This window comes from Oncorhynchus keta, chromosome 1 (genome assembly GCF_023373465.1).
Source record: "Oncorhynchus keta strain PuntledgeMale-10-30-2019 chromosome 1, Oket_V2, whole genome shotgun sequence".
In the NCBI taxonomy this organism is placed as follows: Eukaryota; Metazoa; Chordata; class Actinopteri; order Salmoniformes; family Salmonidae; genus Oncorhynchus; species Oncorhynchus keta.
The window spans coordinates 51,446,495-51,471,845 of NC_068421.1; the positions used below are offsets into that span (position 1 = coordinate 51,446,495).

Below are 25,351 nucleotides of genomic sequence, written 5' to 3' on the forward strand. Positions count from 1 at the left end.
TGTGATTTACATTTGTGGATTTGTGATTTACATTTGTGGATTTGTGATTTACATTTGTGGATTTGTGATTTACATTTGTGGAAAGTGATATACATTTGTGGATTGGTGATTTACATTTGTGAATACATTTGGCATGATATTGATCCCATAGTATGACCCTCCACTCACATGCACCAAAAAAATGTAGATGAGACAAAAAAATGGGCACCCTCCTATCCCAGCTCAACTAAAATAGGCAAGTGTACAGCAGGGGTCAGCAATAGGTCAGCTAATAGTCAGCGGAACAGAATATATTATTGGCCTAATTCATAGGCTAATTAAACACGTTTTTTTACACATCTGGAAAGCAGGCTATATAATCAGTTCAATGTCACTAACATATCCTAATGTGTTCGATCTGATTACACTGACCAAATAACCAATATCTCTATTCAATTAGTTTTACATTTCTTTGTGCATTGATTGTGGAAAAACAGATTGCAATCAACAGAAGATGTTCTATCAAAATGTCTCAAAAGAAAGGTGGACAATGAAAATAGAAGTTTCGGGGAAGAATGGACAGAGAAACAGAGATTCTTACCATATTTCTCCAATGTCAAACCAGAGTTTCTTGTTTGCAACAAACCGCTGCTGTTTGCAAATAATTAAATAGCAACGTTCATGTTTTGTCTCCTCCAATATTGAAGGCCGCAGCACAGCTTCAGAATGTCATGTCAGCGACCCAGGGATGTGTGTGCTTTGGGGACCTTTAACAGAATGTGACTCGCAAAACAGGTGGTGTATGTGGAGGATGAGGGCTGCAGTAGATATCTCAAGTAAGAGGGAGTGAGGCCTAAGAGGGTTTTTATAAATAAGCATCAACCAGTGGGTCTTGTGACGGGTATACAGAGATGACCCGTTTACAGAGGAGTATAGAGTGCAGTGATGTGTCCTATAAGGAGCATTGGTGGCAAATATGATGGCCGAATGGTAAAAAAAACATCTAGCCGCTCGAGAGCACCCTCACCTGCTAATCTATAAACTATGTCTCCGTAATCTATCATGGGTAGGATGGTCATCTGAATCAGGGTTAGATTGGCAGCTGGGGTGAAAGAGGAGCGATTACGATAGAGGAAACCAAGTCTAGATTTAACTTCAGCCTGCAGCTTTGATATGTGCTGAGAGAAGTACAGTGTACTGTCTTTCTGTCTTTAAAAAAAAGTATACTCCCAAATACTTGTACCTCAAGCTCGAAACCCTCAGAGGTAGTAATCACACGTGTGGGGAGAGGGGCATTCTTCTTACCAAACCACGTGACCTTTGTTTTGGAGGTGTTCAGAACAAGGTTAAGGGTAGAGAAAGCTTGTTGGACACTAAGAACGCTTTGTTGTAACAGGGATGTAAACACATTTTGAGAGAAATTAGCTTTTTGTGCATATGGAAAATATCTGGGATCTTTAATTTCAGTTGATGAAAAATGAGACCAACAATTTACATGTTTACTGCATTTATATATATTTTTCAGTAGAGAATATTGCACAGTCCAGGTTGGATCTGATTTATCTGTAGGGAAACGGTGCAATGTGAGCATTGGGCTTACAGGGGAAAAAATAACGAAATGGAATTCAAATAATTGAACCGAAGTAGGTCAATTAGTTGTTTAAAAAACGAAAAATAACTCCGGTAATAGCTCCGCACTACCAGCTAGACTAGAGGGCCTGCGCCAGGGTCCTGATGTATTCCATTCTTGTAGAAAATAAATACATGTTTGCCACAGTAGCTTATTTTAAGTGCAGTGTCCCCTATCAAAACGTTCACTTTTATTTCCACCTAAATCAACAATAAATCCACCGTAAAGGCTATGCACCTTTAAATATAGCGGAGGCGTTTTAGTGTTTTAGCTAGTAGCGGATTGGACAAACGGCTTCTGTCCCTCCATAATTCGCTACAGTGGCGGGAGATGTCATGTGCGCTGTCTATAGGTAAACAAACAACTTGATCGGAGTATTGCGTGAACAACAATAGTGAACATTGTTGTTGATTGTGGATAATACATCCACTAGTAGCTAGTTTAACTTGCCAACTACACGGACCAAAGCGGGGAGAGAGTTTGTTATTATGAGCAGGCTTCGATCAGCGATGCAGAAGAGGAAGAGAGTTGCGCTGGACAAAACCGAGTCGTCGTCAGCAAAACCATTGCGGAAAAGAGCGAATGCAACTGTGAAACAAGGTAGGCCTACACGTTGAGACTTTTGTCTCACTAGTCAAAAAAGTCACAAAAAAATTGTTGAACAGAGCAGAATATCAGCAACATCTTTGAATACGTCAGGACAACGGTGGAGACTCCTGGCGCAAGTTATGCAACATGCCTCTCCCCCTCTCCCAATCTTTCTCTGTGCATTTACTCTCAGTCTTCAATCTTTATTTCGAGATCTGTGTCTCAGTTTCTCTCAATCATTGTCTCCTAGTCTCTCTCTGCCCTGAGTCTCTATTGACTATTGATGGATTTGAGTGATTGCCACAACCAAACATGTGATTTCACAATGGCATGCTGTAACGTCTTCCCTCCCCTCAGAGCCCGATGAGACTGCAGCGTCGACATACCATTCATTCCATGATCCTGCTGACATTACACTCTTTAGGACACGCATCCTTTACTGGTATGACCAGGGGAAGAGAGAGTTACCCTGGAGAACTGTGGTAAAGAGAATTATATAATATATTTTCCCATTACGGTTTCATTGATGCCTTACACGCACAACAAGGCATGACCATGATGATTGAGTGTGTACTAATGAATGTACTCCTTTATACCATTGGAACATCTGTTAGAATATTTATTATATATTTTGCAGGATGAAATCTCTTGAGATGCACCATCTAATTTTCGATAGTGTCCAAATATTATGATGAATATAATCCATAATTTGACATATGGTATATGAAATTTACATCGGTGGGCTATTTTAGCAGTATTTAGTTTCCTCCCTCTCAACTCTGGGTAAAGTGGCCGTACCACGGCTCGAACCCGGGGCCCTCTGCCTCACTAACACACATAACCGCCCTCCTTGACAATTGAACCACCTGTTGGCTCCAATTTGACAGGACGGTTGACGGCATTTCAAGCTAGCTGTGGAATGAGTTCTTATTTCCATTACATATAGAACTGCTTAGCTGGAATAAATGTTACTTTTCACTTAATGTTTCCTTAATAGGCTCTGACAGAACCGGACATCAACATTAGGACATATGCAGGTAAGACACCACGTGCTCAACTCTCATATAATAATAACTAGTGGGCCTTTTGTGTTATCCTAAATTGACCTGGTTTCCTCTCTAGTTTGGGTCTCAGAAATCATGCTACAGCAGACCCAGGTTGCCACTGTGATCGACTACTACAATAAGTGGATGAAGGTGGGCCAGTCCGTCGGGTCTCGTATGAAGTCTGAACTTGATTTAAGCAGACTTGGTAATCACAGAAACAATGCATTTGGTTTCATCTGTTCTCCTTGCGATTTTTTTTTCTTCTTTCCCTCATTCTTTTCCAGCGGTGGCCAACAGTACAGGGTCTTGCAGCGGCTACGTTGGAGGTGATTACAATGAATGCAAATGAGGGTCTGTGAGGTTGAAAATGCCTGTGCGTTCTGACCACCTTGTCGTCAATTATCATCTTTTTTTTTTTTATCCGCACAGGAAGTCAATCAGATGTGGGCTGGGCTTGGGTACTACTCCCGGGGAAAGAGACTTCAGGAAGGAGCTCAGAAGGTCTGTGTCTATGGCATATATTATTTACAGTATGTCCTGGCTCAAGCGAGGCTTACCGCCACACCAACGGGACACGTCTCTGACAAGTGGAGAGCTGTCTTTGGGTCATGTTGTCGACTGCCTCTGCCTCTCTAAAGATAAAAACAGGATTTTATCTTTGATGTTAGGTCCTTACCTGTCTGTTGAGTTGGGGACATGGGTGGGAAATGTACTTTTTTGGTGGCTGGTGGATGCCCAAATTTTTACCAGCCACTATTTTGAATGAAGACAAATCTCAGAAAACGCATGCACATGTTTTGTAATGTTAAAACAACACACAAACACGCTGTTGATTTCTTGGATGTGAGGTTTTGGATTGAGCTGGGTGACCATCTGCCAATGTGACTGGTAAGAGTAGACATTGTTCTAGCCAATGCCAAAATCGACAAGCTGGTGACATGTACTGTGTTGCTTGAACCATTGAGCGCCTGTTCTCTGTCTATAGTGACTTCTGAGTGTGTTGTTTTTGTCGTCCTGTCTGGCTGTGATTTGTACTACAGGTGGTAGCAGAGCTGGGGGGAGAGATGCCCAGGACGGTTGAGGCTCTGCTGAAGCAGCTGCCTGGAGTGGGCCGCTACACCGCCGCAGCTGTGGGCTCCATCGCGCTGGGCCAGGTCAGAGCTCTCTCTATACGCGCGCATGCTCACACACACCTTAAAGTTTATTTTTATTTTTTTTAAACCCCTCCCTCTTTGGCATCATCGTTCACTGACATGACCTGTGACCTCTGTTGCCCAGGTGACGGGAGCTGTTGATGGGAATGTGATCCGGGTCCTGTGTCGGGTGCGGGCTATAGGGGCCGACAGTACAAGCCCAGCAGTGACTGAAGCTCTATGGTGAGGTTGAACTCATAGTTGAAGTGAGGAAGAAGAAAAAAAAGTTTTTCTAATGGTGATTCTTCAGTGGATATTTAACATCTGTCCAGTGCACTGTAGGTTGGTGACACCTTAATTGGGGAGAACGGGCTTGTGGTAATGACGGGAGCGGAATCAGTGGAATGGTAATCAAATACATTAAACACACGGTTTCCAGGTGTTTGATGCCATTCCATTTGTTCCGTTCAGTCCGTTTATTATGAGCTGTCCTCCCCTCTGCAGCCTCCACTGGTCCAGTGGGGGTCATCTATGTTTAATACAAGCTGTTACAATGAAGACATAGTTGACCAATCCCAACACCTAAATCATCATACTCAGTCTCTTGTTTTCGACTTGATGCGTATTCTTACCTGGTTAGATACTGTATGGTTCCCTTGGTAATTGTTTTTAAGGATTCATTGTTCCTCTGTGTGTATTCTAGGAGCACTGCCAACACGTTGGTGTCCCAAGAGAGACCAGGGGACTTTAACCAGGCCATGATGGAGCTGGGGGCGAGGGTGTGCACCCCTAAAGGCCCCCAGTGCAACCAGTGTCCCATACAGACTCTCTGCCACTCCTACAGGAAGGTACCACACCGAAGTCATCAACCTTGATAACAAGACCAATAGGCATTGGCCTATTCCAGACCAGTGGTGATGAGTCTCCAGTGCATATGTCGCTACTGTGTTAGTGTCTCTCTCTCTCTGTGCAGGTTAGCGTCAAACGAGAGGAGAACTCAACAAAGCTTCTGGGTAAATTGAACAGGGTACCTGCATCTCTGCCAGATGTAGAGGATTGTGGTAAGTGTTTTATTTTTTTCCTTTTCGTTGTTTCAAAGGTTGGCGCATATAAGGATGGTAGTCATATACCTGGTATTTTGAATACGGTTATTAAAGCATATTTGATAGAAATATCTATTGTTGTCTACAAGTCTTTGTAACAGATACAGTGCCTTGCGAAAGTATTCGGCCCCCTTGAACTTTGCGACCTTTTGTCACATTTCAGGCTTCAAACATAAAGATATAAAACTGTATTTTTTGTGAAGAATCAACAACAAATGGGACACAATCATGAAGTGGAACGACATTTATTGGATATTTCAAACTTTTTTAACAAATCAAAAACTGAAAAACTGGGCGTGCAAAATTATTCAGCCCCCTTAAGTTAATACTTTGTAGCGCCACCTTTTGCTGCGATTACAGCTGTAAGTCGCTTGGGTTATGTCTCTATCAGTTTTGCACATCGAGAGACTGAATTTTTTTTCCCATTCCTCCTTGCAAAACAGCTCGAGCTCAGTGAGGTTGGATGGAGAGCATTTGTGAACAGCAGTTTTCAGTTCTTTCCACAGATTCTCGATTGGATTCAGGTCTGGACTTTGACTTGGCCATTCTAACACCTGGATATGTTTATTTTTGAACCATTCCATTGTAGATTTTGCTTTATGTTTTGGATCATTGTCTTGTTGGAAGACAAATCTCCGTCTCAGGTCCTTTGCAGACTCCATCAGGTTTTCTTCCAGAATGGTCCTGTATTTGGCTCCATCCATCTTCCCATAAATTTTTATCATCTTCCCTGTCCCTGCTGAAGAAAAGCAGGCCCAAACCATGATGCTGTCACCACCATGTTTGACAGTGGGGATGGTGTGTTCAGGGTGATTAGCTGTGTTGCTTTTACGCCAAACATAACGTTTTGCATTGTTGCCAAAAAGTTCGATTTTGGTTTCATCTGACCAGAGCACCTTCTTCCACATGTTTGGTGTGTCTCCCAGGTGGCTTGTGGCAAACTTTAAACGACACTTTTTATGGATATCTTTAAGAAATGGCTTTCTTCTTGCCACTCTTCCATAAAGGCCAGATGTGTGCAATATAGGACTGATTGTTGTCCTATGGACAGAGTCTCCCACCTCAGCTGTAGATCTCTGCAGTTCATCCAGAGTGATCATGGGCCTCTTGGCTGCATCTCTGATCAGTCTTCTCCTTGTATGAGCTGAAAGTTTAGAGGGACGGCCAGGTCTTGGTAGATTTGCAGTGGTCTGATACTTCTTCCATTTCAATATTATCGCTTGCACAGTGCTCATTGGGATGTTTAAAGCTTGGGAAATCTTTTTGTATCCAAATCCGGCTTTAAACTTCTTCACAACAGTATCTCGGACCTGCCTGGTGTGTTCATTGTTCTTCATGATGCTCTCTGCGCTTTTAACGGACCTCTGAGACTATCACAGTGCAGGTGCATTTATACGGAGACTTGATTACACACAGGTGGATTGTATTCATCATCATTAGTCATTTAGGTCAACATTGGATCATTCAGAGATCCTCACTGAACTTCTGGAGAGAGTTTGCTGCACTGAAAGTAAAGGGGCTGAATAATTTTGCACGCCCAATTTTTCAGTTTTTGATTTGTTAAAAAAGTTTGAAATATCCAATAAATGTCGTTCTACTTCATGATTGTGTCCCACTTGTTGTTGATTCTTCACAAAAAAATACAGTTTTATATCTTTATGTTTGAAGCCTGAAATGTGGCAAAAGTTTGCAAAGTTCAAGGGGGCCGAATACTTTCGCAAGGCACTGTAGATACTCTAGCTCCCAGTATGTGTGTGCCTCCCTGATGTCACCAAATAATTATTGCGCAACGTGTAAACACTTCCTGACTCCTCCCCTAATTTTGTCCCCCCTCCAGTGACCTCAGGAACATGTAACCTGTGCCCCACGGAACCCTGGGACAGCCAACTGGGCGTTCAGAACTTCCCCAGGAAGCCGGTGAAGAAAGCTCCTCGTGTGGAGCGCACACTCACCTGTGTGGTGTCCCGGCCAGGAGCAGGAGGAGATGTCGAGTACCTGCTCACCCAAAGGCCGAGCAAAGGTCAGCTGCCCTTTAATATAGGCTGTGTCTTAAATGGCACCCTAGTCCCTATCAGGGCTCTAAAGAGTGAACATTTTTGGCTGCATATGCTCCTAAATATTTTGCAGTGCGACTTGGAATTTCTATTTTGGAGCACCGGTGCCCCTAGAAGAAAAAAACAACAACTTCTAGATAATAATTAATTGTTGTATTGATTAGGCTTCGCTGGACCTTTTGTTTCCGAGTGCCCTAGAGAAAGAAGTGCAGATTTGTTAGTGCCATGGTGGCCCCATTTACTACAGAGGAAACATCTAGTTTCTAGATTTTTAAAAAAGATCATGGGGCCTCATTTCTAAATGTTTCTTATGCACATTATCCGCCTCAAATCATGCGTGCGCCAGTTTTTAACGCAAAGTTGCCACTTAGAAAAATTGAACTTGCCGTGAGAATGTGCTTGTCCTCCCGCAAACTTTAGACCATGCGTACGAACAGTTTCTAGTGGTTGAAGTCTGAAGCATTGCAAGAAGCCAAAAGTAGCTTAGTAGTAGCCTTGTGGAAATGGGGAATATATGATAAAGGTCTTATTCATATCAAAAGAACAGGTAGGTCTAGCTAAATATAATGACAAGATGCAATCATTAGCCGTTAGTGGGACGAGATCTATTTATCTTTGCATTCTAAAATAATTAGAAATAGGCCTGTAATTTCTTTCTTTGCTAAATAACTTCCTCACCTTTTCTGACTGATGGTTTCATAGACGACTCACGAAATAGCCTGTAGACCAAAAACAAGTTAGGACAGGCTACTATTCATCCCATTTCTCTTTTAGTTGGTCCCACTTTACAGTAGTAAATAAATGAGATATTTCAAGCAGCCTATTTTGCTCTATGCGATCAGAAGCGCAGTTTAACGGTAGAATATGCGGTTCACCGTTGGCGTTTGTAGGCTACGTCTGAATACTGTAAAGTGCCATTTCTTGTGTAGACAATATTTAATTGTTGAACCTAATACAGATATCATAACCATTCCTCACATTTTCTGGCCATGACGAGTTCATATTCGCGAAGTAGCTGTCAATATTGTAGTACCCGAGACTACATATTGGGTGTCTTGTCGCTGTGAGATACCAGCGGAGTAAAAATAAAATTTTAAAAAACTCAATCAGCTTCCATTCAGTCAGCGCATAAAACCGCTTTGCCAGGCCAAATATATACACTCCTTCCTTGAAACCATGAATGTCTTAACAGCCTATTGAAACCAGGGCTTCCTACTTTACTCGTAACTGTCCTTTTTACTTTTGTAGAAAAATATCCTTCATCTTTGTCAGTATTTCCTTGACCCCCTTGGTGGGGAAGAGTGGGGGAACTTGTTGGAAAGTTGTCCACTCACTATTAGTACAGTGGAGCCCGGAGGAAATTGTTAGTCTTTATATCTATTATAAACATGTTAGTACAGTGGCGAACCTATTGGACCTAGGCCTTCAGTGTGTGACAGGTTAGTACAGTGGCAAACCTATTGGACCCAGGCCTTCAGTGTGGGACAGGTTAGTACAGTGGCGAACCTATTGGACCTAGGCCTTCAGTGTGTGACAGGTTAGTACAGTGGCGAACCTATTGGACCCAGGCCTTCAGTGTGTGACAGGTTAGTACAGTGGCAAACCTATTGGACCCAGGCCTTCAGTGTGTGACAGGTTAGTACAGTGGCGAACCTATTGGACCCAGGCCTTCAGTGTGTGACAGGTTAGTACAGTGGCGAACCTATTTTATTTATTTATTTTTTATTTCACCTTTATTTAACCAGGTAGGCTAGTTGAGAACAAGTTCTCATTTGCAACTGCGACCTGGCCAAGATAAAGCATAGCAGTGTGAACAGACAACACAGAGTTACACATGGAGTAAACAATTTAGCAAGTCAATAACACAGTAGAAAAAAATGGGCAGTCTATATACAATGTGTGCAAAAGGCATGAGGAGGTAGGCGAATAATACAATTTTGCAGATTAACACTGGTGATAAATGATCAGATGGGCATGTACAGGTAGAGATATTGGTGTGCAAAAGAGCAGAAAAGTAAATAAATAAAAACAGTATAAAAACAGTATGGGAATGAGGTAGGTGAAAAAGGGTGAGCTATATACCAATAGACTATGTACAGCTGCAGCGATCGGTTAGCTGCTCGGATAGCTGATGTTTGAAGTTGGTGAGGGAGATAAAAGTCTCCAACTTCAGCGATTTTTGCAATTCGTTCCAGTCACAGGCAGCAGAGTACTGGAACGAAAGGCGGCCAAATGAGGTGTTGGCTTTAGGGATGATCAGTGAGATACACCTGCTGGAGCGCGTGCTACGGATGGGTGTTGCCATCGTGACCAGTGAACTGAGATAAGGCGGAGCTTTACCTAGCATGGACTTGTAGATGACCTGGAGCCAGTGGGTCTGGCGACGAATATGTAGTGAGGGCCAGCCGACTAGAGCATACAAGTCGCAGTGGTGGGTGGTATAAGGTGCTTTAGTGACAAAACGGATGGCACTGTGATAGACTGCATCCAGTTTGCTGAGTAGAGTGTTGGAAGCCATTTTGTAGATGACATCGCCGAAGTCGAGGATCGGTAGGATAGTCAGTTTTACTAGGGTAAGCTTGGCAGCGTGAGTGAAGGAGGCTTTGTTGCGGAATAGAAAGCCGACTCTGGATTTGATTTTTGATTGGAGATGTTTGATGTGAGTCTGGAAGGAGAGTTTGCAGTCTAGCCAGACACCTAGGTACTTATAGATGTCCACATATTCAAGGTTGGAACCATCCAGGGTGGTGATGCTAGTCGGGCATGCGGGTGCAGGCAGCGATCGGTTGAAAAGCATGCATTTGGTTTTACTCGCGTTTAGGAGCAGTTGGAGGCCACGGAAGGAGTGCTGTATGGCATTGAAGCTCGTTTGGAGGTTGGATAGCACAGTGTCCAATGACGGGCCGAAAGTATATAGAATGGTGTCGTCTGCGTAGAGGTGGATCAGGGAATCGCCCGCAGCAAGAGCAACATCATTGATATATACAGAGAAAAGAGTCGGCCCGAGAATTGAACCCTGTGGCACCCCCATAGAGACTGCCAGAGGACCGGACAGCATGCCCTCCGATTTGACACACTGAACTCTGTCTGCAAAGTAATTGGTGAACCAGGCAAGGCAGTCATCCGAAAAACCGAGGCTGTTGAGTCTGCCGATAAGAATTTGGTGATTGACAGAGTCGAAAGCCTTGGCGAGGTCGATGAAGACGGCTGCACAGTACTGTCTTTTATCGATGGCGGTTATGATATCATTTAGTACCTTGAGTGTGGCTGAGGTGCACCCGTGACCGGCTCGGAAACCAGATTGCACAGCGGAGAAGGTACGGTGGGATTCGAGATGGTCAGTGACCTGTTTGTTGACTTGGCTTTCAAAGACCTTAGATAGGCAGGGCAGGATGGATATAGGTCTATAGCAGTTTGGGTCCAGGGTGTCTCCCCTTTGAAGAGGGGGATGACTGCGGCAGCTTTCCAATCCTTGGGGATCTCAGACGATATGAAAGAGAGGTTGAACAGGCTGGTAATAGGGGTTGCGACAATGGCGGCAGATAGTTTCAGAAATAGCGGGTCCAGATTATCAAGCCCAGCTGATTTGTACGGGTCCAGGTTTTGCAGCTCTTTCAGAACATCTGCTATCTGGATTTGGGTAAAGGAGAACCTGGAGAGGCTTGGGTGAGGAACTACGGGGGGGCGGAGCTGTTGGCCGAGGTTGGAGTAGCCAGGCGGAAGGCATGGCCAGCCGTTGAGAAGTGCTTATTGAAGTTTTCGATAATCATGGATTTATCGGTGGAGACCGTGTTTCCTAGCCTCAGTGCAGTGGGCAGCTGGGAGGAGGTGCTCTTGTTCTCCATGGACTTCACAGTGTCCCAGAACTTTTGGAGTTGGAGTTACAGGATGCAAACTTCTGCCTGAAGAAGCTGGCCTTAGCTTTCCTGACTGACTGCGTGTATTGGTTCCTGACTTCCCTGAACAGTTGCATATCACGGGGCTATTCGATGCTATTGCAGTCCGCCACAGGATGTTTTTGTGCTGGTCGAGGGCAGTCAGGTCTGGAGTGAACCAAGGGCTGTATCTGTTCTTGGTTCTGCATTTTTTGAACGGAGCATGCTTATCTATTGGACCCAGGCCTTCAGTGTGTGACAGGTTAGTACAGTGGCGAACCTATTGGACCCAGGCCTTCAGTGTGTGACAGGTTAGTACAGTGGCGAACCTATTGGACCCAGGCCTTCAGTGTGTGACAGGTTAGTACAGTGGCGAACCTATTGGACCCAGGCCTTCAGTGTGTGACAGGTTAGTACAGTGGCGAACCTATTGGACCCAGGCCTTCAGTGTGTGACAGGTTAGTACAGTGGCGAACCTATTGGACCTAGGCCTTCAGTGTGTGACAGGTTAGTACAGTGGCGAACCTATTGGACCTAGGCCTTCAGTGTGTGACAGGTTAGTACAGTGGCGAACCTATTGGACCCAGGCCTTCAGTGTGTGACAGGCTCGTGATGCTGAAAGAACAACAACCATAATACCAGCGCGCTCACGTAGGAGAGTTCACTTTTTGTCAAACACAAAGGGCCAGTGGTGTATTGGAGGCTATACGCAGGCCGTATACCCATTTATTTATTTTTTTCAGTGGGCTTTGCTTCTACTCACTTCTTAATCCCCTCTGATCCACATCAAAGCAGCGTGGTGGAGGTATAGGACTTATCAATTATGTAGAACAATGGAGAAATCAAGAGCACACAGCTCTCAACTGGTTGTCTCACGGAGCAGCTCACAGAAGAATGACATCAGTAGCCATTAGGGTAGGTAGGAAAGACATTTCAACTTATGATATTTTCCAGTAAATGCTAACTAAAGTCTTGGTTAGCAGACTAATTCATGAACACGCTGTTTGCAGGAACATTTTCGAAAAGCTTTCCCAAAAAAACTTCCCAGTCAAACTTTGACTGCAAAGTAGGCCGACCCGACATAATGGTGTCATGCTAATTTGTATCAATGGGGAGGGCATTTATTTTTGCTCAATTGAATTAAAGGGCAACTTCACCCTCAAAATATATTTTGGGGGATTTTTACAAGACCTCAAATGGTCTCCTGAATGCATCTTGTGAAAATATGAAAGATCTACAGGAAAACACGTTAAAAGAACATAGGAAAATATAGGATTTTTCACACAGGGCACCTTTCCTTCACCGGGCAGTATACCCAGACCAGAGTCATACACAACATGATTTTAAAGGATAAGCAGGCCCTTCACTCAGACATATTTATCCAGTAGGTCCCAATCATAAGAATACCAAGACACAACCATTAGGCCAAGCATTTGCCAATCGAAATGTACAAATATTACTTCCCATTGCAAAAAAAAACTTTTCAGGCTTAGCGCACAAAGTAGCCGGTGATCCAAAATGTTAAATGCAACAATGTTTCACACACCAGTTATTTTCAAAGAGATGGCAGGCAACAGCGAGTGAGCTGCAATAAAAAACACAGTTCCACCTACCAGATGAGGATCATTTGAAACTTAACTTCTTGTTGAAAGTGTTTCTTGAAAAGGGAGAAGCTAACAAATGAGCAACAACATCTTCGATAACACCTGCTGCAGCTGCTGCAAACTAGCCTACAAAAAAAGCTAACTAGCTAGACCATCGGAGAACTACTGCTCGCTATTGCGCAGTAACTTTAAAGTTGGGAGCACCAGTGCTACCAATGAAAATGGTTAGTTTAGAGCCCTGGTCCATACATTCACTATATCGTGAATAGGGTACCATTTGGGACAGGGCTCTAGTATAGCACTAAAACACACCTTCCAAGCATTTTAATTTCGCACCATTCCTGTTGTTTTCTGCATGACGTTTGTGCCGTTGTACAGCTCCAAGGTGGGTGTATTTACTATATCTTTACCATTGTTTTCACTAACATATTTATCAAAGGTAACCTTTTATTATCAGTTGGGAATTTTGAGCACACTCATTAACTGTCTTGTCTGCTTGCCTTTTTCCTTCCTTCTTTACTTCCTTGTAGGACTTTTGGCTGGTATGTGGGAGTTCCCTAGCCTGCTCCTAGAGGGGGAGAATTCTGAGATGAAACAGAGGGGGGCGCTGTGTGCTGGGGTGGGGAGATTGTTGGGAGTTCGGCTGGACAACGGGCTGCTCCAGTATGTGGGGGAGGTATGTACAGGAGAACAGGGCCTACTGTTATGTTTTGCCTATCAGGGACATTAAAGAATATGTCCCAAATTGCACCCTATTGTCCCATAGTTCCTATGAGTATTATTATACATTTCCCCGTCAAAATTCGGAATAAATGACTTATTTGGACTCGTGTCATTCTAAGTTTGTATTAGTATGCTAAGCTAGGCTTCTCCCTAGCATTGCAGTTGACTGTTGGTGTTTTTCTACTGTACAGGTGGTTCATATCTTCTCCCACATCCACCAGACATATGTTGTGTACAGCCTGTGTTTGAATGTCTCTGGAGAGGGAGGGAAAGCCCAGAGTACTACACGCTGGCTCACTAGACCTTCCCTGCAGGAAGCTGCTGTATCCACTGGAGTGAAGAAGGTTAGTAATCGTAACTTGCTATGATCTACTGTGTGTTTGTGTGTGCGCTAACCCTAACACTAATAGTGGTTAACATGATCTTTTACCACTAAGATTGTACCCCACACATACAATTATCTGAAAGGTCCCTCAGTCGAGTAGTGAAATTCAAGCACAGGTTCAACCAGAAAGACCAGTGAGGTTTTCCAATGCCTCGCAAGAAGCCCCTACAATGAAAAATATCAGTTTAGAAGCTTCAGTAAAACTGCATGAACTGCGGTATTTGGGATGCAGTAATAACTGCAGTTATACTGCACTGTAACTGCCGTTACACTGCAACATTTCTACAGTACATTTTTTATTTATTTTGGATGCAGTTTTTGCAGCAAACTGCAGTTATACTGCTCTCTGATTGCAATCTTTTTTCGTAAGGGAGGGCACTGATTGTTAGTAAACAAAGTCGATACTGAATATCTCTTTGAGCATGGTGACGTTATTAATTACACTTTTGGATGGTGTATCAATACACCCATTCACTATAAAGATACAGGCATCCTCCCTAACTCAGTTGCCAGAGAGGAAGGGATCAGCTTAGCGATTTCACCATGAGGCCAATGGTGATTTTTAAAACGGTTACAGAGTTTATTGGCTGTGATAGGTAGTAAACTGAGGATGGATCAACAAAATTGTAGTTACTCCACAATACTCACCTAAATTACAGAGTGAAAAGAAGGAAGCCTTTACATAATACAAATATTCCAAAACATGCATCCTGTTTGCAACAAGACACTAAAGTAGTTCTGCAAAAATAAATGTGGTAAAGAAACTATATTTATGTCCTGAATACAAAGAATGTTTGAGGCAAATCCAACACAACACATGACTTGAGTACCACACTTGATATTTTCAAGCATGGTGGTGGCTGCATCACGTTATGGGTATGCTTGTCATCGGCAAGGACTGCAGAGTTTTTCAGAATAAAAATAAACAGAATGGAGCTAAGCACAGGCAAAATCCTAGAGGAAAACCTGGTTCAGTCTATTTTCCAACAGACACTGGGAGACATTTGCCTTTCAGCAGAACAATATCCTAAAACACAAGGCCAAATCTACACTGCTTTGATTACCAAGACGACATTGCATGTTCCTAAATGGCGTAGTTACAGTTTTTACTTACATCTGCTTGAAAATCAACCTGGTCTCAAGAGCATTTTGAATTATTCTGTATGTAAATCCAAGACACTGCATTTAGTATGATATGTCGTATGGTATGTATTAATGTGTGGATGTCATCACCTATTTCGTATGATATGTTACGAATGACATTTTTTTTATTATATGTTAGGTATTTGCAAACGTAGAATATGTTATGGATTTGCAAAATGTACTATATGTTACGAATTTGCTGAACCTATGATATGTTACGAATTTTAGCTAGGTGGCTAATGTTAGCTCGCTGGCAAACGTTAGCTAGGTTAGGGGAAGGGTTAGCTAAAAGGGTTAGCTAACATCCTAAGTAGTTGCAAAGTAGTAAGTAGTTAAAGTTGCTAATTAATTAAAATGCTGATGTTGTCCGTGATGAGATTCAAACTCGCAACCTTCTGGTTGCAAGACATTCGCTTTATATGCCTTCCCATTATTTTTCATTCATTCTTTAAAAAACATTTTTTTTTAAATCTTCCACTTTTGACGTTCAAGTATTTTTTTTAGATCGTCGACAAAAAAAGACATCCATCTTAATTCCACTTTGTAACTCAACAAAATCAAGGGGTGTGAGTACTTTTGGAAGGCATTGTTGTTTCACATTTCACAAATGGAGTGAAATATGTTGTGCAATTAATATAGCCATATGTCTACTGCACATATGAGTTAGCTTTTCTATTGCATGTACTTTGGTCCACAAACTTTGGTCCATAAACCACTCCTTATCTGAAAATATCATTTAACTCACTCACCTTCACTCTATGACACAACATTGGACATGGTCTCTGCCTCTATGCCTCGGTCTCTACGTCTTAAAGGCCCAATTCAGCCATTTTATATCAAATCATTTCTGCACCTTATTTCCATTAATTTCTCAAGCCAGAATTTAGCTCGTACTGTCTGGAAGTGGTCTGAGTGGGGAGGGGAAAACTGAAAATTAGCGGTTTAGAACTTTGTTATGTCTAACTAATTCACTACATGGTGATGCAACCATGGAAAGCCGAAACTCCCGGCCAATGCAAACCTGCTGATTAGAAGGTCCTGTGTAGATTGTATTTTCAACCAGCAACTATAAGCAAATATCACTGATGCATTTAAAAAACAAACATGTTTACAGTGTTTGTTTCATCAGCCGTTTTACAATATGATATAAAACACAAAGACAGCATTTTGAGTGCGCCGAGTCTAACGTTCAGAAAGAAATTAGAACTCATTTTAAATCTGTAGCTGCTAATATTTCAGATGATAGAGAGCTATTCTGTTTGATCTGTCTGGATATAGTGAAGGATCTACTTCCTGTAGACACAGCTACTGTGTATTAGTGACAACTGGAATCAGGATGATCGGAAACGTGTCTACAGCTGCTCCCATTGCAGACCTTCACCCCAAGGCCTGCTCGGAAGGAAAAATAACATGTTGGCTGAATTAGTGGAGAAACTGAAGAAGACAGGACTCCAAGCTGCTCTTCTTGCTCACTGTTAGCTGGACATAAACAAAACAAGTCACACAATAAAGTAACAATAATAATGAGGCTCTATACAGGTGGTACCGGTACTGAGTCAATTAAAAAATATATATATTTAACCAGGTCTGCTAGTTGGGAACAAGTTCTCATTTGCAACTGCGACCTGGCCAAGATAAAGCAAAGCAGTTCACAACAACAACAAGAACAACAAAGAGTTACACATGGAATAAACAAACAGATTGTAAGGGATTTCTTCCATTGACGGAGAGGTGGACCAAAGCGCAGCGTGGTTATTTTGATTTAATGTTTTAATAAATCACTTCACATGAACAAACTAACAAAAACAAGAAACGTGAAAACCCAAAACAGCCCTATCTGGTGCAAAACACAGAGACAGGAACAAACACACAGTGAAACCCAGGCTACCTAAGTATGATTCTCAATCAGAGACAACTAATGACACTGATTGAGAACCATACTAGGCCGAAACATAGAAATACCCCAAAACATAGAAAAACAGACTGCCCACCCAACTCACGCCCTGACCAACTAAATAATGACAAAACAAAGGAAATAAAGGTCAGAACGTGACACAGATTCAATAATACAGTTGAAAAAGTATAATATACAGCATGTGCAAATGAGGTAGGATAAGTGAGGTAAAGCAATAAATAGGCCATGGTGGCTAAGTAATTACAATATAGCAATTAAACACTGGAATGGTACATGTGCAGAAGATGAATGTGCAAGTAGAGATACTGGGGTGCAAAGGAGCAAGATAAATAAATAAATACAGTATGGGGATGAGGTAGTTGGATGGGCTATATTACAGATGGGCTATGTACAGGTGCAGTGATCTGTGAGCTGCTCTGACAGCTGGTGCTTAAAGCTAGTGAGGGAGTTAAGAGTCTCCAGCTTCAGTGATTTTTGCAGTTCGTTCCAGTCACTGGCAGCAGAGAACTGGAAGGAAAGGCGGTCAAAGGAAGAATTGGCTTTGGGGGATGACCAATGAGATATACCTGCTGGAGCGCGTGCTACAGGTGGGTGCTGCTATGGTGACCAGTGAGCCGAGATAAGGTGGGGCTTTACCTAGCAGATACTTGTAGATGACCTGGAGCCAGTGGGTTTGGTGACGAGTATGAAGCGAAGGCCAGCCAACGAGAGCGTACAGGTCACAGTGGTTGGTAGTATATGGGACTTTGGTGACAAAACAGATGGAAATGTGATAGACTGCATCCAATTTGTTGTGTAGAGTGTTGGAGGCTATTTTATAAATCACATCGTCGAGGATCGGTAGGATGGTCAGTTTTACGAGGGTATGTTTGGCAGCATGAGTGAAGGTGCTGTGTTGCGAAATAGGAAGCCTATTCTAGATTTCATTTTGGATTGGAGATGCTTAATGTGAGTTTGGAAGGGGATGTGCGGGGATACAGGTTTTTGAGGTAATTTGTGCATGTAGGTAGGGCTAAAGTGACTTGCTGCTCCAGTTTCAACTGTTCTGCCTTCGGCTATGGAACCCTGACCTGTTCAACGGACGTGCTACCTGTCCCAGACCTGCTGTTTTCAACTCTCTAGAGACAGCAGGAGCGGTAGAGATACTCATAATGATCAGCTATGAAAAGCCATTTACTCCTGAGGTGCTGACTTGCTGCACCCTCGACAACTACTGTGATTATTATTATTTGACCATTTGAACATCTTGGCCATGTTCTGTTATAATCTCCACCCGGCACAGCCAGAACAGGATTGGCCACCCCTCATAGCCTGGTTCCTCTCTAGGTTTCTTCCTAGGTTTGGTCCTTTCTAGGGAGTTTTTCCTAGCCACCGTGCTTCTACACCTGCATTGCTTACTGTTTGGGGTTTTAGGCTGGGTTTCTGTACAGCACTTTGAGATATCAGCTGATGTAAGAAGGGCTATATAAATACATTTGATTTGATATTGCGTAGATAATAAACAGCGAGTAGCAGCAGTGTAAAAACAAGGGGGGGGTCAATGCAAATAGTCCGGGTGGCCATTTTATTCATTGTTCAGCAGTCTTATGGCTTGGGGGTAGAAGCTAAGGAGCCTTTTGGACCTAGACTTCGGTGACTGGAGCCTTTGACAATTCTTTGGACTTTCCTCTGACACCGCCTAATATATAGGTCCTGGATGGCAGGAATCTTGGCCCCAGTGATGTACTGGGCTGTGCGCACTACCCTCTGTAGCGCCTTGCGGTCGGATGCCGAGGAGTTGCCAAACTAGGCGGTGATGCAACCGGTCAGGATGCTCTCGATGGTGTAGCTGTAGAACTTTTTGAGGATCTGGGGAACCATGCCAAATATTTTCAGTCTCCTGAGGGGGGTAATGTGTTGTCATGCACTATTCACGACTGTCTTGGTGTGTTTGGGCCATGATAGTTTTTTGGTGATGTGGACACCAAGGAACTTGAAATTCTCGATCCCGCTCCACTACAGCTTCGTCGATGTGAATGGGTGCGTGTTCAGCCCACCTTCTCCTGTAGTCTACGATCAACTCCTTGGTCTAGATCATGTTGAGGGAGAGGTTGTTGTCCTGGCACCACACTACCAGGTCTCTGATCTCCTCCCTATAGGCTGTCTCATCGTTGTTGGTGATCAGGCCTGCCACCGTTATCGTCAGTAAACTAAATGGTGGTGTTGGAGTCGTGCTTGGCCACGCAGTCGTGGGTGAACAGGGAGTACAGGAAAGGATTAAGCACGCACCCCTGAGGGGCCCCAGTGTTAAGGATCGGCGTGGCAGACGTGTTGTTGCCTACTCTTACCACCTGGGGGGTGGCCCGTCAGGAAGTCCAGGATCCAGTTGCAGAGGGAGGTGTTTAGTCCCAGGGTCCTTAGCTTAGTGATGAGCTTTGTGGGCACTGGTGTTGAACACTGAGTTGTAGTCAATGAACAGCATTCTCACTGTGACCCTCCTGTGTTTCACCTCGCACCACCATTAACAGATGTAGTCTTGGGAAAGCAAAGAGTTCTGTCTGTCGGAACTGAAGCAGCAGGCAGAGAGCTATTGTAAGAAGGGAGTGGTGGTAATAACCTGTGAAATCTGTCCAAAAGGAATTGCATTAGTAGAATATTGTGAAGAAAATTTGACTCTTGAGTACTAATCAACGGTTTTTGTTGCATTTTACTTTCACAGTTGGCTGAACTCTCATTTGATTTGTCTACAGCTGGCTTCTTTTCAGTATTATATTTGTACCACCAGTTATCCATTAACCGGTGTGTGTAACTCCTCCCTTAATTAACACATGTCTATGTAGGCCTACTTTGTTGGTTTAACTAGTTTTATTTCATTCAGCATCCTTCTTGGATTTGTAAAGATTGTATTCAAATTAAACATGCACTCAGTGAACAAAACATTAAGAACACCTTCCTACTGTTGAGTTTGCACTCATTTTTGCCTTCAGAACAGCCTCAATTAATCACGTCATGGACTCTACAAGGTGTCAAAAGTGTTCCACAGGGATGCTGGCCCATGTTGACTTTAAATGATTCCCACAGTTGTGTCAAGTTGGCTGGATGTCCTTTGGGTGGTGGACCATTTCTTGATACACATGGGATACTGTTGTGGGAAAAACCCAGCAGCGTTGCAGTTCTTGACACAAACCAGTTCCCCCTCTGAATGGCACACATACACAATCCATGTCTCTATTGCCTCAAGACTTAAACATACTTTTACCTGTCTCCTCCCCTTCCTCTACACTGATTTTGAAGTGGATTTAACAAGTGACATTAATAAGGGATCACCTGGATTCACCTGCTCAGTCTTTCATGGAAAGAGCATGTTCATAATGTTTTGTACACTGTATTATTTTTATTATGACATAGTAGTACAAAATAGAAACATTTTTAAATAAATAAAACCATTTTAATTTAAAATTAATAAAATTGTCAGACTTCAGTCACTGATTTCTAGACTGATTTCTTTGCTCCCACACGGCAAGCGGTACCGGAGTGCCAAGTCTAGGACCAAAAGGCTCCTCAACAGCTTCTAACCCCAAGCCATAAGACTGCTGAACAATTAATACAATTGCCACCGGACAATTTACATTGACCCCCCCTCCCTTTTGTACACTGCTGCTACTCACTGTTTATTATCTATGCATAGTCACTTCACACTGACTCTGTACCGGTGCCCCCTGTACATAGTCTCGTTATTCTTATTGTATCACTTTTTATTATTACTTTTTATTTTAGTCTACTTGGTAAATATTTTGTTCACTCTTCTTGAACTGCACTGTTGGTTAAGGGCTTGTAAGTAAGCATTTCACGGTAAAGTCTACACTTGTTGTATTTGGCGTATATGACAAAGTTTGATTTGAATTTGCCATTGTATCATATCTTCTGATATTTACAATAAGGATTTGTTATTTTGACAACAAAAAAATGTACTGAGTAACTTTAGAAGTCCATAACGGTTCCTAAGTGAGACATGTTCCTCTTGTCTCATTTTCTTCAACTAAATTTTGAACAAAACAGTGCACCCACTGAATCGATAGGGAAACTCAGGAGAACATAGTTCAAATCCAGAGTACAGAGGAAACTAACTCGTGCCCATGCAGTCTTTTCAATTGTATTTTCAAATCATCACTGTATGTCTAATAAATCACTGTGCTTATTTCATGAAAACAACTCGCAACATATTTTATTTGTATTTCCCTTAGCCTCCTTTTGCCATTGCAATTCTGTTGGATCGTGTTGGCATGATGCTACAAATGTTCATATATTTACATGCATATCCCTGATTTATGGATATATCCCCTTCAAAGTGGAGACATATGCAAATAAATGTTTTTCGTCATTGGTCAGAATAACCAAATCAGATTTGATGTCATGCTGTGGGCCAAAAACTCAGTCCCACCTGAAATAAACTATAATAAATCAAAAATAAATGTACACTAAAAGGGCTTTATCATAATTTTCTACATTTCAGAGCGTTATGGAAATATCTAAGAAAAACAGGAAATTATTTTTGGGGAGTTCATTGCCCTTTTTAAAATGACAAAAAAATACATCTAAACTGTGTAGAAATTATAACGGACCCTACATTTTAGCTCACTAATAATCACCAAAATTAAAGCAAGACAGTCAGAGTATCTAAAATTGCAGAAAAGATGGATAGAGGACTATCTTTTGAAAATTTGGACAGCGAGGAAATATAATAACCCTCTTTTGGGGGCGCCCTCCGGACTTCGTTGAAGACCGACTGAGGCCCCAGATACAACATTTTGATTGACACCCTTGATCTAAGTGTGTGCTTGCGTGTGTGTGCTTGCGTGTGTGCACGCAGTGTTTTCTAATTTAGCACTGTTAAGGTGAGCAAGAATAGTCATGCGTCATTTATCTCTTGCAGATCATGAAGCTGTACGACACTATGGAGGATCAAGAGGGACAAGCTACCAAGGTATTTCACTACATCACATTCATTAGCAGGACACCCTTATCCAGAGCGAATATGATTATCCGGTCTGCTATACAGTACTTTCTGAATTTCTACCTGAAATCCTTCTGCATTGACACCTAGACTAAATGACCCATTGATAACCCATACTGATGCCAGTGGTAACTCTTCTCTGTTCTTGTCTCTGTCCGGATGGGAAACAGAAGAAGGCTACTAACACTAAGAGTGATGGACAGCACAAGTCTAAAAAGCTCAAAGACAATTCAACAAACAGCGGGACCAGACAGCTGTCACTCAGTTCCTTCTTCAAGAGCCCAAAACAAGAAACTTGATCAATTTATACTTACTCACAATGAATAACAATGTTGTTTTATTTATTTATTTTTTTAAGCTGATCAAGTACCATGCAAGGACTACTACTGTGTCTTGCTGTCTGGATAACTGCCACAAGTGGTCTGGGTGTTTATCCCATGAGTGGAATACTTTAAGAGCAAAAAGTGTGTCATTGAGTTGAATGCTGAATACAATTTTAAACTAATTTAAAAAATAACAAATTGCAACAGTGGCCTCTCATACAGTTGAAGTCAGAAGTTTAAATACAACTCAGCCAAGTATATTTAAACTCAGTTTTTAACTATTCCTGACATTTAATCCTAGAAAACAATTCCCTGTTTTTGGTCAGTTGGTTTGGTCAATGTCAGAATAATAGTAGAGTGATTTTATTTCAGATTTTATTTCTTTCATCACGTTCCCAGTGGGTCAGAAGTTTACATACCCTCAATTAGTATTTGGTAGCATTGTCTTTAAATTATTTATCTTGGGTCAAGCGTTTCAGGTAGCCTTCCACAAGTTTCCCACAATAAGATGGGTGAATCTTGGCCCATTCCTCCTGACAGAGAACTGAGCCAGGTTTGTAGGCCTCCTTGCTCGCACACGCCTTTTCAGTTCTGCCCACAAATGTTCTATTGGATTGAGGTCAGGGCTTTGTGATGGCCACTCCAATACATTGCCTTTGTTGTCCTTAAGCCATTTTGCCACAACTTTGGAAGTATGCTTGGGGACATTGTCCACTTGGAAGACCCATTTGCGACCAAGCTTTAACTTCCTGACTGATGTCTTGAGATGTTGCTTCAGTATATCCACGTAATTTTCATACCTCATGATGCCATCTATTTTGTGAAGTGCACCAGTCCCTCATGCAGCAAACCACCCCCACAACATGATGCTGTCACCCCCGTGCTTCCCGGTTGGGATGGTGTTCTTTGGCTTGCAAATATCCCCCTTTTTCCTCCAGCCATAACGATGGTATTATGGCCAAACTGTTCTGTTTTTGTTTTATCAGACCAGAGGAAATTTCCCCCAAAAGTACAATCTTTGTCCCCATGTGCAGTTGCAAACAGTAGTCTGGCTTTTTATGGCCACTGAGCGGCCTTTCAGGTTATGTCGATATAGGACTCATTTTACTGTGGATATAGATACTTTTGTATCCGTTTCCTCCAGCATCTTCACAAGGTCCTTTGCTGTTGTTCTGTGATTGATTTGCACTTTTCGCACTAAAGTACTTTTTATCTCTAGGAGACAGAACTCGTCTCCTTACTGAGCGGTATGATGGCTGCGTGTTCCCATGGTGTTTATACTTGTGTACTATCGTTTGTACAGATGAACGTGGTACCTTCAGGCATTTGGAAATTGCTCCCAAGGATGATCCAGACTTGTGGTCTACAATTTTTCTTGTGAGGTCTTGGCTGATATCTTTTGATTTCCCCATGATGTCAAGCAAAGAGGCACTGAGTTTGAAGGTAGGCCTTGAAATACATCCACAGGTACACCTCCAATTTACTCAAATGATGTCAATTAGCCTATCGGAAGCTTCTAATGCCATGACATCGTTTTCTGGAATTTTCCAAGATGTTTAAAGGCACAGTCAACTTAGTGTATGTAAACTTCTGACCCACTGGAATTGTGATACAGTGAGATAATCTGTCTGTAAACAATTGTTGGAAAAATGACGTGTCATGCACAAAGTAGATGTCCTAACCGACTTGCCAAAACTAGTTTGTGTGGAGTGGTTGAAAAATAAGTGTTAATGACTCCACCCTAAGTGTATGTAAACTTCCGACTGTATCTTGCATAAAATATGCTTCGTTCATTTAACCTCGATCGTATGATATATTTAGGTGATAATGCACGAGAAGCTGATGTTTGGAGGTGGGTCAATATCACAAAACCATACCATTTGGACCATGCAACATTTAGCATTTGTATTACTTTTATGGAAATATTAGACTTGTCTTGAAACTTGTTGGCTAAGCTCCAGCACTTAGATAATTATAAACCCATTTTCAGTGAATCACCCATATGATAAGTCCACCCTGTTATGGACATACACTTAACTGTCTTTAATTACTTTCATTGATCTATTTTAATAATGTTTACATTTTCATAAAGCTATTGTGTACCCTTGTCAACTCTGTCCATTTGTTCTGAAATAAGAAGTTTTGTATTAAGTGTTATACAAAACTTAATCTAATTTGCACCGTATCTTTCTAAATTGAGACGGGTATTAATGATATTTTATCCAAGTTTATAATTGTGTGGTGTTGGCCGTGTCTTACTCTTTAAAAATGTTTTTTTTTTTCTTTAACCAGGAAGGGCTCATTGAGATTTAAAAACTATTTTTCAAGAGCGTCCTGGCCAAGATAGGCAGCACCAAGTCATTACAAAATATACAGACAAACAAGAAAAACTACAAGTAATCGAGTAAAAACCATAGAATTCACAAGAGTATAACAACAACAAAAAAATCCACTTGGAAGAAAAATATATTCCACAAATTCTTTATATTTGACAATGTAACTGAATTCATTTGAAAAAGATGCCAAGATAACAGGGTGCACAGCTATAACGGGACAGAACATAAATTAAACACTGAACACTGAATAGACATTACATAGTAAGTAGTACATGTAGTAATGTAACAGTATAACTTTACGTCCAACCCCTCGCCCATACCCGGGCGCGAACTAGGGACCCTCTGCACACATCAACAACAGTCACCCTCGAAGCATCGTTACCCATCGCTCCACAAAAGCCGCGGCCCTTGCAGAGCAAGGGGAACTACTACTTCAAGGTCTCAGAGCAAGTGACGTAACCGATTGAAACGCTACTTAGCGCACACCGCTAACTAAGCTAGCCGTTTCACATCCGTTACAG

General features: G+C 42.2%; 1 protein-coding gene across 1 annotated transcript; it reads left to right on the top strand.

The window, feature by feature from the left end:
• On the top strand, positions 1–24,606 carry mutyh (mutY DNA glycosylase). The gene is made up of 15 exons (XM_035775358.2): positions 1–2,209; positions 2,555–2,679; positions 3,195–3,234; positions 3,320–3,393; positions 3,528–3,569; positions 3,673–3,744; positions 4,284–4,397; positions 4,522–4,619; positions 5,080–5,224; positions 5,350–5,437; positions 7,317–7,499; positions 13,543–13,688; positions 13,927–14,079; positions 22,091–22,141; positions 22,342–24,606. The coding sequence occupies exons 1-15, from the start codon at positions 2,098–2,100 to the stop codon at positions 22,468–22,470; spliced, it is 1,572 nt and encodes a 523-aa protein (XP_035631251.1). The 5' UTR covers positions 1–2,097; the 3' UTR covers positions 22,471–24,606.
• The last annotated feature ends 745 nt before the right edge of the window (positions 24,607–25,351 follow it).

Bases quoted from the DNA above. Each gene is read 5' to 3' on its own strand.
- mutyh (XM_035775358.2), top strand. From the start codon at position 2,098: ATGAGCAGGCTTCGATCAGCGATGCAGAAGAGGAAGAGAGTTGCGCTG. The intron at 3,235-3,319 runs GTAAGACACCAC...TTTCCTCTCTAG, and splicing joins CAACATTAGGACATATGCAG to TTTGGGTCTCAGAAATCATG. The intron at 3,745-4,283 runs GTCTGTGTCTAT...TTTGTACTACAG, and splicing joins TTCAGGAAGGAGCTCAGAAG to GTGGTAGCAGAGCTGGGGGG.